At 42.0% G+C, this 18,508-nt stretch overlaps 1 protein-coding gene across 1 annotated transcript in view; it reads right to left on the bottom strand.

The window, feature by feature from the left end:
* The window catches only part of LOC124622503, an 85,173-nt gene that overhangs the window by 48,084 nt on the left and 18,581 nt on the right, over window positions 1-18,508 (bottom strand). The window contains exon 3 of the mRNA XM_047148221.1: window positions 6,214-6,488. Coding sequence (XP_047004177.1) covers window positions 6,214-6,488 — 275 coding nt within the window. The remainder of the gene's footprint in view (window positions 1-6,213; window positions 6,489-18,508) is intronic.

The raw sequence follows: 18,508 nt of genomic DNA, 5'->3' as shown, positions 1-18,508 counted from the left end.
TAATGTCATGAGCATCTATGGAAAAAGTTCTGATTACAAGATATTAGCAAACACAACCCTTTATTAATTCAAAAATACTGGTATTGGAAACACATGCCATGGAGATGCATAAGCTGAATGTCAACATATGACTGACAGTGAGGTGGTCTGGGCCCAACCCTATAAGCTATCCAGCTGGTAGAGTGCACTATGGAGATGCTGCATGCAACTCTGAGAATGGAGGCCTCTGCTGGTGCTAGTGTCTTGCAACTTCTGTGGTGCGCCGTACACCTGCGTGCCCAGATTGTGGATGTGGAGCAGAGTGGTGCTGTTTCCCCAGGCAAGAAGTGGATGGCAGCAATGTGGAGATGGTGCCCACATTCATGGAGGCCTGAGAGGAGAGCAGCTACTGGTCAGCAAAGACCTCGGAATATGGGCGAAAGTGGTTGGCACGTTCAGCACCATAATGTCCCCGTGTAAGCACAGGACAACAGGACTGGCAATGAGCAGTCCAAGCCAGGATCCATGGTGATTTCTAGTGGCAGTGGGGAAGGTGGAGGTGACTCCATTGCAGGCTGAGGCCCCACAAGAGGCATTGAACCAGTAAGAGGTGCGTCAACTGGCTAGAGGGGTATTGGAACTGCTGCCAGAGGCTGTGATGTCGTAGGCTCACTGGGTGGCACTGACACAGGTGTAAACAGACGCTGGAACATTGGCAGATATGCAGCACCCAGCGACTGGGGTATCAACGAAAGGCGGTGGTGCAGCTGGGGTAGATGGGTGGGTGCCTACCCTGACTCAGAGCTGACTTTGATGGTGCCATACCTCCCAGTCAGCCATGTGGAGAGAGTAGACACGGCGGCTGTTTTGACACATTATGGTTGCAATAACTGGTGGGGTTGCTGACCAAAACCACACACCCAGACTGCCATCCCTGGTGGAAAGTGCGGTGCAGTGGAACACGACAGTGGGCAAGATCCCGGATGGAAGAGGTGCAGTAGCATCCGCAGCTGGTATCCATGGAGAAGCTCAGCAGGGCTATGGGAACCAACAGGAGTCATCTGGTGGGCTGTCAGTAAAAACAATAATGCCTCATCAATGGGAAAGTCCTGCAGATATTTTTTCATCTGGGTCTTACAAGTGCAAACCACACCCTTGGCTTCCCTGTCAGAGTGGAGGTGAAAGTGAGGGGATTGAACATGGCCAATGCTCAGCCACACACAGGAATCACAAAATGCCTGGTACAGGAACTGAGGTCCATTGTCAGAAATGAGAGTAATCAGGAGGCCTTCCATAGAAAAATTTTTTGAAAGAGCCTGAATGGTAGTTTTGGTAGTAGCTAAGGAGCATCGCACTATGTATGGAAAACACAAAAACACGTCAATGACAGTCAGTCAAAATTCATTCAGAAATGGACACACAAGCTTCACATGGTGTGTTCCTAGTGCTGGGTTGCTGGATGCTATGGGGAAAATGAAGCCTTGGGAGCCGCCTATTAACTAGGGTACTTGGAACACACAACTACCAAATGCTCCAGCTTCTGGTCAATGCAGACCAGTACCCATGTATGCAAACCAAGGCTTTGGTGCCAGAAACACCCCAGTGACATTCATTCAACAGCTGTAAGAACTCCTGCTGCAAACTTCTAGGAATGTCCACCCTGGGAGATGTGTTGCCTGTAAAGAGGTGTGGCGTTGGCAACCCAGGTACTAGTGATCAGAAAGCTGTCTATCGCTTGGCAGGAGGCAATTTCCAAATGAACACACACAAGCTCCTCTAAATCAAACTTGGGGTCTGGAATGATGGGCAGCCTGGATAAAGCATCCGTGTCGGCATGGAGACCAGTGAGGCACAAGACGATGTCATAATGGTAATTGGAGAGGAACAAGGCCCACCACTGCAACCTGTGGAATTTGGTGTCATACAAGAGCACATGAAATTTGGTGACCACATGCACAATGCCCAGAACCACATCCTTGACCTGAAAGTATTGGGCTTGTGCTGGATTGAGAGTTTTTGATGCAGACACCAGTGGCTGCTCCAAGCCACCTGCATTCCAATGAGTGATGAGTGCCCCCATGCCTTACTGTGAGGCATCCACAGCCAAAACCAATGGTTTGTTATGATCAAAAGTAGCTAAACACGGTGCTGATTTGAGGCAGTCTTTCTGCTTGGTAAAGACCTGGTCACACAGTGGAGACCAGACAAAGGAAGCTTCCTTGTGGAGAAGAAGATACAGAGGGCACGTAATGGTGGATGGCCTGGTACTGAACTGGTGGTAACTTGTGATTTTACCCATGAAAGCCTGCAGTTTGTGCAATGATGAGGGATGTGGCAGGTTCATAATGGCCTTGGCCAGACTCGCCAGGGGTTGGATACCCTGCCACAATATGGTGTGGCCCAGATAATCCAGAGAGAGTTGAAAAACTTTAGACTTCTGTAGAATGCAACAACCCATGGCCTGAAATTTTTCAAAAAGGGTCTGGAGATAGTGCGGGTGGTCACTTGTAGTATGTCTGGTTATGACGTCATCATGCAGGTAGCTGAAACAGTGCAGAATATTGAATGTGACCTGTTCCAGGTAGTGATGAAAAATTGCAGGGGCACTTGCCATGCCAAACATTAACCACTGGAATTGATACAGACCGAAAGGCTTATTAAGAACCAGGATACACTTGGAGTCCTCATCCTGGGGTAACTGGTGATATGCTTCAAAAAGATCAAGTGTGGAGAAGGACTGACTCCTGACTAAGCATGTAAAAAGCTCTTCTGACTAAGCATGTAAAAAGCTCTTCCAGACATGACAAAGGGTATGTGTCAAGCACAGCCTGTGAATTCACAGTGATCTTAAAATCAATGAAAAGTCACAGTTTATCAGAGGGGTTTCATCATGATAACAAGGGACATGGCCATTCACTAGAGGAAATGGGAATCACAACCCCGAGAGATGCAAGCCAGTCCAGCTCCACCCTGACTTGTGCGTGGGGCGCTGTTGGAATCTGCAAAGCACAAAAAATTCTAGTACGAGCAAACTGCTTCAAGATAATGTTGGCTTGTTGTTGTTCAAATGGCTCTGAGCACTATGGGGCTTAACATCTATGGTCATCAGTCCCCTAGAACTTAGAACTACTTAAACCTAACTAACCTAAGGACAGCACACAACACCCAGCCATCACGAGGCAGAGAAAATCCCTGACCCCGCCGGGAATCGAACCCGGGAACCCGGGCGTGGGAAGCGAGAATGCTACCGCACGACCACGGGATGCGGGCTAATGTTGGCTTAAAGTATGTGGTGCACGCAAGGCCCTCTGCAAAAATATCCTGAAATTCGGAGCACAGAGATTTCAATGACTGATATGGGACGTTGGCAGATACCAACTGTATGGATTCCATGATGGGAAAGCCAAAGGCCTGAAAGGCATCAAACTCAAAAAGGTTTGCTGAACCAGCACCATGTACAGTAAGAAAGGTAATAGACCGAGTTGCTGGTCTACAGGTAATGTCAGCTGTGAATAATGAAACAATGGGAAGTGCTGTTTACTATATCCCTAATGTGTCTGTTTACTGGCAACAGCAAAGCAGAGCTGAGGTCTGAATATGTTTGAGCATTAAGCAGGGAAACTGCTATGCTGGTGTCCACCAGCACGTGAAGCTGCCATGAGAGAACCGAAACCTCAATGAAAAGCTTGTTGGACTCTTGATCGGCAATGGCCTGACAATAACACTTCCTGGATATTCTCTGACACTGCATTCTGTGCCACTGAGTGCAGACTACAACAGTGTGGCCTTTTTTCTGACACTTATGACAGATGGCCCAAACGATGTTGTGAGTAACAAGACGCACACAATGGCAATAAGGAGCAGCGGCTGGAACACTGTTTATGTGCTGTGCTGAGGGCACCAGATTGGTCAGCTTGCACAGCTGCTTAGTCGTCATTCCTGGATTAGGTGGACGTAGCTGGGCCACCCAGCACCACCGTGATGTCACATCACGCTTCCAGCTGCCGACCAGGGGCATCTGAGACCTCATACGACTATGTTATGGACAACACCTCAACGAGGGATGTGTTTTCTAATTGGAGGGGCTGTTGCCAGATTTCCTTATCTCGGGCAGAGTGGATTATAACATCACAAACAATGGCAGACACATAAGCCTCTTTTGACTGAGCATAACAAAATGGCAGTTGCAACTAAGGCCATGAAGAGTCATGGCCCAGGTAGATAAGACTGATGGGACTGTTTCTTGCACTGGTAGAATTCAACCCTAGCATCCACGACGAGCATCTGACAGCATTAATAGGAAGGCAACAATGTGCATAAACTGTCAAAAGACAATGAAGAAGGCTTCTGCAAAGGAGCCAACACCATGACAAAAACAATGCATGATATACCTCCACATCCGTACTGTCAAAGGCATGGAAATGTTGCTGCAGATGGCGTTTGTACATTTTACAATCTTCTGCCACCTTGTCAACAGTGGGAATAGAGAAGGAAATATAGCCAGAGACAAAGGGAGAGATAACAACGCTGGCACAGCCTGTCACACAACTGTAAGAAGTTCTGTCTGTTGTTGCATCAATGTTTGAAGCAGAACTTTCACAAAAAGAAAAATGTCACAATCAAACATAAAAAGCAACCACACCATGAAACATGTGAGAAATGACCTATTTGATGCCTATGTGTTCTGAGTACAAAAACAAACAGATAACAACACAAACAACACTTTATTACTTCAAGAATACTGGTACAGGAAAACACTTGCCACATAGTGGCTGTGTTACTAGTCTGAGATACATTGGCTGCATGCCAACATATGACAGAGAGAGGTCAGCTGGAACTGACTATATAAGCCGTCGGCTGCCCAGTATGGTGCACTATGGAGAGGCTGTGTGCGCATCTGAGAGTAGAGGCCTCTTCCAGTGCTAGCATCTTGTGATTTCTGCCATGGATCATGGATGTAGAATCTTACATGGGTCACTACAGAAAGGAGTTTAGGGACAGCGAAACCACGAGTAGGCCATCTGAGGGTTGATACCCACACCTCATCAAAGAACATAGACTTAGGAGACCTACTTGCCTTAATGCAGGTTAGGCAGCAATTTGTGGCAAATATGGTGCTGGCACAAGTGTTTCAAAGTGCACTGTTCAGCGCACACTGTTGAACATGAGGTTCCACTTCAGATGACCCCTTGTATGTGCCCAAGTTGGCACAACAATATCATGAATCATGATTACAATGGGCATGAGATCATAAAGATTAGACCATGAATCAATGGAAACATATCTTCTGACCAGACAAATCATGTTTATTGTTACATTAGATTGATGGCCATGCATGTATACATTGTCATTCACATGAAATATTTGCTCAAAACATGCATTGCACTACAGATGCAGGCTGGTGGAGGTAGTATTAAGCAATGGGGTATATTTTCCTGGACTTCCATGAGACTTGTAGCAATCTGAGGCACCATAACAGCTGTGAACTATGAAAATTATTGCAGATTTCCTGTACCCCTTCATACTTTATTCTTCCCTAACAGTAATGGCATCCTCCAGCAGAATAACAGTACCTGTCATAAGGCTAGAATCTTGCTACTGTTGTTTGAGGAGCACTAAATGAACTCACATTGAAGTGTTGGCACGCCAGTTCACCTTATCTGAACCTGATGAATGCTTCTGGGTTATCAGGCACCTCAGCTCTCAGTCTTCAAACCACCAGTCCATGAGGCATGTCGTCTGCACAGACACTTGGTACCACATATCTCTGGAAACTTATTAAGGATTCGTTGAATTCATGACATTTAGAATCCCTGTACAACTGCATTTCTAAGGTGGAACAACATTCTATTACGCAGATGGTCTCAAGTTTTTGGCTCATCTTTATGTGTGGCACCTTAAGCAAGGACATGTTTGTGTGTGTGGTGGTGGTGGTGGTGGTGGTGGTGGCAGTGGTGGGGGGGAGGGGGGGGGGGGGGAGTTTTTCGGTCCAGTCAAGTTTAAGAATTCTGTGGCTTTACTCTATGACAATGAAATCAGAATTTGTCAGTTGAGTCAAGTATTACACTGAATTTATGAACTACTGAAATTCAAATTCACAGTGTTAATTTGATAAATATCATGCAAATCTGACTTACAATATTACAGAGGTAGAAGATTTCATTAATGAACACTTTGTTTTTAACATGATGTAGGTTTTATAATATATAAGTGTAAGTGAACAACAATAGTTACCATATTCGACTAGTTATTCCCAGTGCAACCACAGCAGCCCACCAGTTATGTCCAAGTTCCATGCGAGCTCTAAGATACTTTCCTGCTTCTACGCACTGGGAAATTATATAGCACCACAACTGCCCAAAGCTTTGAGTTCGTACAAGTAAATACTGAAGCATTTGGCGGGATGGGACATACTGGTCTGGGTCACTTGGGTCTGGGACACACTCACAGAAATTCACATACGCTGAATGAAGGTTCAATGAGAGATACTTCAACAAGCCCCTGTTCACCTGGGAACAGAATTTAACAGATGAGTTGCTAAAACAAAGTAAAAAAAAGCTATTATAGCCTCTAAAAATGAAATATTATTAAGAGAAGATAGTAAACAAAAAAAGTCTGGTGACACACCTAACATGCACTCCTAACACCCGTAATAAACTAAAAGCAAATCAACAAACAAATACTTCTGACAATATTATGAAATGGATAGATTGCTACTCACCATATATTGGAGATGTTGAGTTGCAGTCAGGTACAACAGAAAGACTGCCAAGCATGTAATCTTTTGACCAAAAACCCTTCTTCTGAAACAGTCTACACACACACACACACACACACACACACACACACACACGCAACTCAAGCACACATGACCAGTCTGGCCGGTGGCAGTCAGACAGTGGTGTGCGTGTTTTCTGACTATTTCGGAAGAAAAACTTTTGGCCAAAAGCAGTCTTTCCATTGCGCCTGTCTGTGACTCAACATCTCCTCTATATAGCAAGTAGCAATTTATCCTTTTCATAATACAAATACTTCTGCTTTGAAAGTGATAACAGATGTAAGAAATACAAAAGCTGTTAAAAATTTTACTTTCAAAACCTGTGTAATATTATTTGTGATTAATTGGTCCTTAAGGAAAATGTAATGTGCAGCAATACTACTTAATCCAAACTACTGCATTTCCTATTGCATCGTGATCATGTTCTGTGTGAATGGCTATCCAGAGCACATCCTTATTAGGAAACATTGCCTTTCCTACCCTCAGATTGGTTACAAGTTGAGAACATGACCTAGAATAGCTTGACACCAGATTGGTGGCATTAGTTTGGGCAACGAGGTCACTCTGAGCAGGAGTGTGCACTGAGAGAGACATGTACATAGTGCATTTTTATTCTAATTGGGTTGTGTATAAGCACTGTGTTGTGACTGTAACAAAGTGGAGTGGCACAAATTGCACCATGACAACAAAAATATTGTGACATCTCTGCAAAATATGGGGTCATTCAGAAAACTCAGTGAATCCTAGATCCCCATTCCAGTTATAATGCATGTAATAAACAGACCTATGATTATGTGAAAGGGACACAACTACACAAGACGAAAGGTGAGTGGACAGAAATTTTGCAATAGTAACTGAAGTGTAGACATTAAACAGCAATGCCCACATAAACTGTCAGGCCATTACAAACATTATGCTTTTGGAAGTAATTATGAGTGGAGATGGTGCATCAGCTTCCAATAAAATGGTGATTCCAGGGAACAAGGTTATTCAGGAGTCAACTACCAAAGCTATCCTGGATCCTAGGTAAAAGACAACAAAGGATGTTAGTGTGAGATGACAATATGTTGCATTCTAGGAGGAAAAGTAGCTAATCACTGACAACATTACAAAAATTTTGCATGGTTGAGCATAAATGTGACATTGAAAACATACCAACAATTACTTCACACTGAGGACTGTTATAACATGATGCTTCCATGTGTATGACTGAGTCCTAATTGCTGTGTTGCTATTATCAATACTAACCCATACTGTACCTCTAAAACAGGAGCAACATGCTGAAATTCAGATGGACCTGATTAATAACTTTTGAAAGGTAATTGCAGTGTTTATGAAACACAACAACTGCACCTTAGCAACATTTTGATCCTATAATTGTTTCATGTCACTTACAGGATTTTAGAATCACACAATATCTTTCAAAGAAATATCACAGAATTTCAAATTTAATCTAAAGATAATTAATTTTATTACACTGCTTTATTCTCTCAGTAAGTTGATTTTAGGCATTCTTCCAAAAAAAAAATGTCATTCTTTTCAAAACTTTAAGTATTATTCTTCATTTCCAATAAATAAATTCCACTACTGTGTAAGAAATGTAGTCAGAAACTCAAAATAGAATCACAGTAAAAACTAAAAATATTATGATGAACCAGATGGAGTACAGACTTTGTGGTTTCACATGTGAGTTCTTTTGAAGAATCTAGGGTTTTCAGAAGTCTGTGTGAACAATGACTATACAACAATACACTTATCATGAATGATTTTGCAGGAGAGATGAATGTATGGCTGACATGAATGGTAGAAAATCAGCAAAAGTTTACAGCACACAATCATACAAACAGCTCTCACTGAAAGCAATGCAGGTTGTCATTGAGGTACTGCCCTTACTGGATGGTATAATAAGCCCATATGCTGAGAACTCTGTTCACTGGGAAAGCCTATAGACTGCCAATAGTTGTCTCTGAAATCAGTGAAGTTACATAAATGGGGCAGTAAATTACAAAAATAGCATCATGACGGGAAGAGTAGTGGTTTTTTAAGTTGGTATCTTTAAAGTAGCACGATGCTGGAAGTTGAGAGTGGGATACGCTGGAAGTTGAGAGAGGGATACGCTGGAAGTTGAGAGAGGGATACGCTCTGGGATGTAGCCTGACAGTACTGAGGGGTTGTGTCAGAAGTGAGTGAGAAGAGCAAGGTGGTCGGGTGGGGAAGGGTGTGATGGAGGGAAGGAAGGGAAATGACTGGGAAGGAGAGAGAACAGGGGAGTGGTATAGTAATGTGGCATCGCTGAGCCCACCCTGACACAAACAGGGAGGTTGATGTTGCACACAATGAAGTGGAAAGAAAGAGTATAGGGAAGGAGGTGGAGCATAGAACAGCAGAAGAGGGAGACCACACAGAGAAAAGTGTGAGTGTAGATTAATGGTAAAGTGAGAGGTGAGGCATGCAACAGGGGTTAGGAGTAATTTTGGGCAACCCACCTACGAGATCAATGTATGTACATTAATGACAGTTCCCATCTACTTAATTCACAAAAGCTACATACCTATCCTATTCCGTACTGTCTCCCCTGCCCAGCTGTCAGCCTTCTTTCCCTTCACCCCACCCTCCTTTCGTTTCACTCAACACAACACTTTGTCCTGGTCAAATGGTAGCACCAAGATAATCCAGTCAGTGAGGACAATGTAGTTGTGCATTAGTGTGTGTGTGTGTGTGTGTGTGTGTGTGTGTGTGTGAAGAAAATCTTTTTACAAAACACTCAGAATTTTTTACAGTCTTGTTTATGTGACTATTGAATATTATACACCTCACCTATATGTTGAGCAATTACCGTCGTTTGTTTCATTATTTCAGTATACAGTAAATTGCAAGTAATTCCCATATCTGTGGAAACAATCCGCAGGCTGTGGATAAGCCATATGTCCACAACATCTTTTCTTCCAGGAGTGCTAGCCCCACAAGCACGTAGCAGAACTCCTGCGAAATTTGGAAGGTTAGAGATGAGGTAATGGCAGAAGTGAAACTGTGTGGGCAGATCATGAGTCACAATCGGATAGCTCAGTTGGCAAAGCACTTGCCTGTGAAAGAAAAAGCAACCAGTTTTGAGTCCCAGTCTGGTACACAGTTGTAATGAGCTAGGATGTTTAATTTCCATATTAATTAATATAAATAGATTAGTGCAACAAAGTTGCCTACAGTGGCAACTTCTGCCTTTTAATGTACAGTATATTTACTAATTTATTATGTCAAAGATAAAAGTGGCCTCCACGTCAATAAAGAATGCATTCACAGTCACACAAAAACATAATTTTATTTAAAACCAATACTTTTAAAAATCAAAACATAAGTTGAAAATTGCTCTGACGCATTTTCTGGTGAACTGCACCCACATTTTCTGGTGTGTGAGCACATTTTGGAATTTTTTACGACTTGTTCATAACAGATCCTGTGTGATGCCGTTTTTGGACTAAGTGTTGCATCACACTCTTCGCTAGCACTTCAGCACCACTGAACTTCTCAGCAAACAAGTGACCACACCATTTCCATGACTTTGTTGTCACGTAAATTTCCACAGTGAACACCACCTTCTCTTCTGTGAGTACCATCGTCTCCTTTGCACTGCTCCACTCACATTGATACAGCCCATGCCATGCTCTGAACCAGTGCAGATCATGTGGCAGGTGCAAACGTGGTGTGTGTGTCACAGGGTGTGGTTATAAGCATGCATTTACGTCCAATCATATCCAATCGTCCAGGCCGCTTTTATTTGCCCCACCCACTATAATTGTAGATTCAGATTAAGGTAAAACCCAATCAGATAAACCATCAGGACACAGTCATATTTTCATCAAGGAAATGTATCATATTTGTACACCAATCCATACATTCCACATTCTGCTCTCTCTGTCCAAGGACAATATAGTTTAGCCAATCCATCGCAGGAAGACACTGTTAGCAGCCTCCAGAGATAGCAGATCAGATGAGCATATTGGTATCTTGTCTCAGGTCACCAGCAGCATTTCACATGGATAAACCATGAGGCATACTTTCATAGATAATACAGTGTTAACAGTGTGGGTTACTCTTCTCTCAATCTTGTTGCTGTATACTCACCTAGTATACTGAATGAACAATCTATGTTTTCCTGGATCTGATTACTGTCAGTTGTTATGTGGAACTGCTCTTGTACAGCTGGTGACATTTACAAGCAGTGAACACAAACGTTAAAGGCTTCAGTTCAGCCTGATGCAATGGTCAACTTCATGTTTTCATTCGTACCTGTGGCTTTGTTGTACGAAAAAAATTAATAAATTAAAAAAGCTGGTGTCAGGTCTGACATCAATGGGATGAAGAGGATTGAATGCGACTTTGTAAATGTTTGTAGCATAAATTGTCATGGATTCCACACTTCTCAAGTTTATGAAAGAACACAAGCAATATGCACAGTAGCACATTACAATGCTGTGAAAAGAAAAGCGACAATATATGCAGACATAAATAAGCCTATGGCAGTTTTAAACCCCAGCTGAATATCATCCATTAGCAGTGCCTTTGTGTAAAGATGGTGAGGGTTGGCATTTATCTATGATGTCATCGGCTTCATTGTTAGACAAGACATGTAACATTCAGATGTGCAATGTTCTTTCTTTTTATCGTGGTCTAAATGACAAAAACCTGTAGTGCTTCAAGAATTTCAGTGTAAATTCTAGAAACACTCGGCCTTCAACCATCTTGAACACTCAAAAATTTAGGTACGAGTGTGGGAGAGTGAGAATGTTTCTACCGATCCCCCAGTTTCTATGTGCAGGTCGGAAGTTTATTATTAGAAGACTGTAAGAAGGGCGAGTCACTGACGACGACAGGTGTTTGCTGCCAGCGCCACAGAAGACGTGATGAAAACTCAGGGAATAATTATGTAGTATTCTTTGATGTGTTAGAATCTGTGGTGATTGTAAAAAAGACTAATGAACAATTGAATATAAATTTCTATGCACATTCCTTTATTGGGCTAGCTTGAGACTAGAGACTTTTTTTTTCCACGTCTTATCTCTGCCGGAGGCAGGATGCATTTGATCTCCATAAATTACTGGATTGTTACTATGATACTGAACTTGTGTTTTATCGAGTCTGACATTTAAAGACACCAGTTGGCTTGTCAGAGTGTACTTACTTATGTGAATAAGAGTAAGTGTTGCTTTGTGTTGAGAGATGAAAATATACCAAGAATAAACTGAAAGTGTTTCACGAGTACACAAATTATTTCAAGAATAGAGAAGTAGCTTAATAAATTCCTGTAATCCACTATAGACTTTGGAGAAGAAGCTTTTGGGAGATCAACATAGCTGATTAGCCAGAGAAGAGATGGGGTGCACACAATACATAAGTCAAATGCGAGAGACTGTGAGTCTTGCACCTCAGTACCACACTGCCTCGTGTCATCCAAAAAACGTTAGAATGTGGTGACCATGACAGGGCCCAAAGAAAACGGGAATTTAAAGACAGAAACGGAACGAAGATATTAGGGTTTACCATAGCAACCAGGCCTAACAAGATATCAGAACTGTTTCCAGTAATCATATTGAGTCCAATAAACCAATGAGAGAAAGGTGCGAGTGCAACGCAGTAAAAGACGTGAGAAAGTAATAGTGGAGAAAACTGGAGAGAAGACCTCAACTTTTCAACTACGAAGATTGGCGCAGTTACCAGCCACCGATGCCGACTGCACCAGTTCTTGCTCACTGCTGCTGACTCCGCGTCCGCTTGCCAATGACGACGCTGAAACCAACATTTGATGCCGCCAGTGCCAGTGCTGTCCACCAGCGCTGATTACACATTCGCTCACCAACACAGCTAGAACTCTATGCCGGGTGAGCGAAAACCAATAATTATTTAATAAAAGCTGAGGGGACGGTTGAATGATAAACTGTTATCATAGTTATTGTACTCAGTGGTGAATTTTCTTTCAGATGATTACTAGGTCTAAGATCAATAAAATTATGGATCAAGAACAGCAACAAACTTCAGTACTAGCCATGGCCATGATAGTGAATAGGGACACACCAGACTGGACTGAAGTGGCAAATTTAATCAGAGGACTAAGTCTAAAGTTAGACTCAGTAAATACTCACTTAAATGCTAGATTAGATGACCAAAGTGCTAAGTTGGATGACTAGAAGGCTGATTCAGCCACTCTAAGTGAAAAATTAGATGCTCAAAGTGAAACCTTGAACAGTCAAGCAGCAAATATAGTTTTATTAAAGACTGAATTTGACTCTTTAAATAAAAAGGTAGAAAATCTGAAGTTAGATTTAAAGAGTGAACTCACTAGTTCTTTGAATACTCACATTAATCAACTATTTACTGAATTTAACAAGGGACAAGATGAGCAACTTCAAGATTTAACTAAAAAATTAGAATTTGACATTGAAGATAAATGTAACAATGTAGAAATGGAACTTGTCGAAAAATTAGGATCATTTCAAACCATATGCAATGTTACCTTTAATGTTGCAAATCAGAGGTTGCACACCCCGAAGGAGAATTTTGAAAAACAGGATAAGCTAATTCCTTTTGTCCAGTTGCTAATTTCGTGTGTCAACACTCGAGTTGATATTGTGGAAAGGGATTTTAAAGAGAAACTAGCGACATCAGATACCTTAAATATAAGCAGTATGGAGGAACAAGTACAAGAGATGATAGACAGAAAAGTGGCCGAGAGGGTAACCCCTAACAACGTTTCTTCAGATTTAGCTTTGGAACTTAATGATATGAAGAAAGGCATAGATAGTTTGTGGCAAAGAATTCAAACTTATCCAGGTTAAGGTAGAAAAAAAAAGTGACTTCTTCTAACATGGTGTTAACCAGTGAGGCAATAACCGACCTACGAGGTGCATTCAAGTTCTAAGGCCTCCGATTTTTTTTCTAATTAACTACTCACCCGAAATCGATGAAACTGGCATTACTTCTCGACGTAATCGCCATGCAGACGTACACATTTTTCACAACGCTGACGCCATGATTCCATGGCAGCGGCGAAGGCTTCTTTAGGAGTCTGTTTTGACCACTGGAAAATCGCTGAGGCAATAGCACCACGGCTGGTGAATGTGCGGCCACTGAGAGTGTCTTTCATTGTTGGAAAAAGCCAAAAGCCACTAGGAGCCAGGTCAGGTGAGTAGGGAGCATGAGGAATCACTTCAAAGTTGTTATCACGAAGAAACTGTTGCGTAACGTTAGCTCGATGTGCGGGTGCGTTGTCTTGGCGAAACAGCACACGCGCAGCCCTTCCCGGACGTTTTTGTTGCAGTGCAGGAAGGAATTTGTTCTTCAAAACATTTTCGTAGGATGCACCTGTTACCGTAGTGCCCTTTGGAATGCAATGGGTAAGGATTACGCCCTCGCTGTCCCAGAACATGGACACCATCATTTTTTCAGCACTGGCGGTTACCCGAAATTTTTTTGGTGGCAGTGAATCTGTGTGCTTCCATTGAGCTGACTGGCGCTTTGTTTCTGGATTGAAAACTGGCATCCATGTCTCATCCATTGTCACAACCGACGAAAAGAAAGTCCCATTCATGCTGTCGTTGCGCGTCAACATTGCTTAGCAACATGCCACACGGGCAGCCATGTGGTCGTCCGTCAGCATTCGTGGCACCCACCTGGATGACACTTTTCGCATTTTCAGGTCGTCATGCAGGATTTTGTGCACAGAACCCACAGAAATGCCAACTCTGGAGGCGATCTGTTCAACAGTCATTCGGCGATCCCCAAAAACAATTCTCTCCACTTTCTCGATCATGTCGTCAGACCAGCTTGTGCGAGCCCGAGGTTGTTTCGGTTTGTTGTCACACGATGTTCTGCCTTCATTAAACTGTCGCACCCACGAACGCACTTTCGACATATCCATAACTCCATCACCACATGTCTCCTTCAACTGTCGATGAATTTCAATTGGTTTCACACCACGCAAATTCAGAAAACGAATGATTGCATGCTGTTCAAGTAAGGAAAACATCGCCATTTTAAGTATTTAAAACAGTTCTCATTCTCGCCACTGGCGGTACAATTCCATCTGCCGCCGTACGGTGCAGCCATCTCTGGGACGTATTGACAATGAACGCGGCCTCATTTTAAAACAATGCGCATGTTTCTATCTCTTTCCAGTCCGGAGAAAAAAAATCGGAGGCCTTAGAACTTGAATGCACCTCATACAATGGGGAGCAAATTCTGGACTGTCCAGGCAATTTCAGAAATTTAAGCCAGACAGGGATGTACACCCAACTCATTTTCTGAAACGGTTTAACCAAGCCTTGCCAAAAAACAGGGAAGACTCAAAAAAGATAGAATTCATGGTAGAGTACTTTTTAGGAGAAGCTTCAGAGTGGGGCACTGTGATCACTGAGAATTTTTCGTCTTGGGCCAACCTCCAGAAAAAGTTTAAGGAGAAGTATTGGTTAGCAAGTGCCCTAGAAAAATTATTATCTGATTTGTGGGACACAAAGTATTATAACAGTATGTGGGGAACAATGAGAAGGTATTTGGACTGGCATTTGACATGGGCAAAGTACTTAGATAAACCCATGGAGGAAGAGGGAGTTAGTTAGGATCTTAATAAGGTGATTACCTCTCTACACTAGAAAATATGTATTATATAGTAAAGTAGATGGAAGACCATAGAAGAATTGTTATCCTCTGTAGACACACTTAATGCCTTAAACAAAGACTGGAATGAGAATGTACGTCAAAGTGAAAGTCAGAATTACCGAAGAAGTAACAATAGCAGTAATAGTAATTTTAAGAGATGTGAGGCTAATCTAGTTAGAGTACACCAGTGTAGTCGGAATAGTGGTAATGAAAGTCATCAAAAGAAACACCACCTTCGAATATAGGCCCAGTAACATTGCAGGAATTTGTACCTAGTAGCAATAGAGTACAAAGTGAAAATTTAATATCCTGATTTGGTAACCAGCTGGTGTCAGGTTTGACATCAGTGGATGAAGAGGATTGAATGCAACTTTGTTAATGTTTGTAGCATTATTTGTCATGGACTCCACAATTATCAAGTTTATGAAAGAACATAAGAAATACACACAGTAACATATTACTATGCTGTGAAAAGAAATGCAACAATATATGCTGACATAAGCATGGCAGTTTTAAACCTCAGCTGAATATCATCCATTAGCAGTGCCTTTGTGTAAAGATGTTGAGGGTTGGCATTTATCTATGATGTCTTCAACTTCATTGTTATACAATACATGTAACATTCAGAAGTGCAATATTCTTTCTTTTTATCATGGTCTTAATGACATAACCCCTTGCCAAGTACTTTACTATTTTACCTATAGCATTCATAAGAAATTCCATGTACCAGCAGCCACATTAGAATCCCAACTGCATTGAAAATGAAACAGTCATTTCTATAGATCTAAGAGGGTCTCAATAGTAAGAGCAGGCAATGCCTACAGAGGGAGTGACTATTGAAACTAAGTTTTAAAACTGCCACATGTCACACTTTGCATTTCCAAGATGGCCGCCGAGTAAGTGACGCCAGAAACCATTTCCAGAAAGTTAAGTGATTTAGACAGGAATATAATTTAGTTTAACGCCAACAACAAATTAAATACGTGCATTAGTGTATCGTTTAGTCTTGCAGTTAAAGGTTTGACTTTTCTTGGCGTATTTTTTCAGAAAACACGAAAAGATCGTAACTTCGCGAAGTCGCGCTTAGGCTTAAATTTTGTAAACGTGTTTGTTTCTTGTTTCACGGTAATTTAACTAGTTTCTCGGTAACAAATAAGTAAACTACCGTAAATAGCGTATAACTTCATTGTTTTAATACAGATTTCAGAAAAACAGCGTAACTTTATATCAGAAACTTGCCTATATACATTTGTTTATAGGCCTAATTCTCGTAACGTTTTTGGAGAATCAAAGTTAAAGTATCTCGTTTAATTGTCCTTTTTTCATTCCATCGAGTGAAAGATATAATAAATAGCGTATACCTTCGTTGTTTTAATACAGATCTCAGAAAAACAGCGGAATTTTAAATCAGAAACTTGCTTATATACATTTGTGAATAGGCTTAATTCTTGTAACGTCTTTTTTGATTTTCGGTAATTTAATTGATTTATTCTAGCTAAAGTATTATTTTTGCCATGAGTGAGAAGTGCCTGACTTGCCGTAGAATTGTTAGTTCCGGGGTTTGGTGTGATGGATGCAGTAGTTTTTTTCACTGGGGGGACTGCAGTGGCGTGGGTGTTGGGAAAGTGGATCAGGCTCATCAGTGGTTATGCAGGATTTGCAGCAGAGATAGGAAGATAGTGGAACAGGAGGGGAAAATTGCTGCCCTTCAGGCTGAGCTAGATCAGGCTAGGGAAGATCTGGACAGGTTAAGGAGGGAGAAGGGCAAAGAGAGGTGGGAGGTGGCAACAGGTAGCAGAAGGAACAGGCCTAGAACTAAGTCTGACAGTTTTGTGGTGAATGTCAAAAATAAGTTTGACCTGTTGCTTCAGTTAGAAACTGATGAGCCTCAAGCAGAGGTAGGTGTAGACAGGACACAACAAACTTTCAATAGGAAATTGAAAAAGAATGTAGGAAAGTCATCGAAAAGGAAGAAAGTTTTGTTGTTAGGCAGTTCTCATGCCAGAGGTGTAGGCCAACTTCTGCAGGAGGAATTAGGACCAGAATACCAGGTCACAAATTTTTTCAAACCAAGTGCTAGTCTGGATCAGGTGACAGAGGATTTAGGTTCACTCTGTAGAGGATTTACCAGGGAAGACACCGTGGTTATTGTGGGAGGGCCAGGGAACAGCATCGACAGAGATCCTGGGTACAGTATAGAGTGTGACCTGGTAAAGATTGCGTCAGCATCGAGACACACCAATGTTGAATTTGTATCTGTCCTGAGACGCCATGACCGGCCTCATTTGAACTCTTCTGTTGGGAGAGTTAATTTGGAGTTGGAACGGCTGCTTGGATCGGGTGCGGGGGCTCATATTGGTGTGGTTCCTGTTGATTATCTCAGTAGGTGGGACTATACCAGGCACGGCCTACATCTCAACAGGAAAGGGAAGGGGAAACTGGCTGGGGTAATAGCAGGAAGTTTAAGGGGGGGAGGCACTGCCATGAATGGAAAAATACCAGTGGTTACAGGTGTTGGAGCAGCACCTTTTTTAGGATAGGTAAGACAGAAAGATGTCAAGTTCTACGAGAGGTCAGGATTGAAACAAATCTTCAGTTTAGGAAAGAAATTAAACAGCACAATTCTAGCGCATTGGATCACCAATCACAGGTATCAATTATAAATTTTCACCAATCACCAGAAATTTTATCTCCACCAAGTTGTATCTCAGTCCTAGGTAATTCCATTGATGAATTAAAGTCACCCAACCCAGTTGACATAATCTGCCTCTCTGAACACCATGTGACCACTGGTATAGGAACTAGGCCTAAGCACAATGAGAAACTCAGACAGGAAAGTACTGCAAATGTTAGAATAAGGAAAGGTTCTCATAAAAGTATAATTAAAAATAATGTAAGTATATTTCATCAAAATATTGGGAGTTTAAAGAATAAAGTAGATGAGCTTCTGGTTTGTTTAGAAGATTTAGAAGCTAAGAATGAAATAGATATACTATGCCTGTCTGAGCATCACATTGTTACTGATATGGATAAGGTAAATGTAAGTGGTTATAAGCTCTCTGCACATGTAATGAGAGAAAATATGGAGAAAGGAGGAGTTGCCAT

The sequence above is a fragment of the Schistocerca americana genome, chromosome 7 (genome assembly GCF_021461395.2).
Source record: "Schistocerca americana isolate TAMUIC-IGC-003095 chromosome 7, iqSchAmer2.1, whole genome shotgun sequence".
In the NCBI taxonomy this organism is placed as follows: domain Eukaryota; kingdom Metazoa; phylum Arthropoda; class Insecta; order Orthoptera; family Acrididae; genus Schistocerca; species Schistocerca americana.
This window is presented reverse-complemented; position numbering and strand designations above follow the sequence as displayed.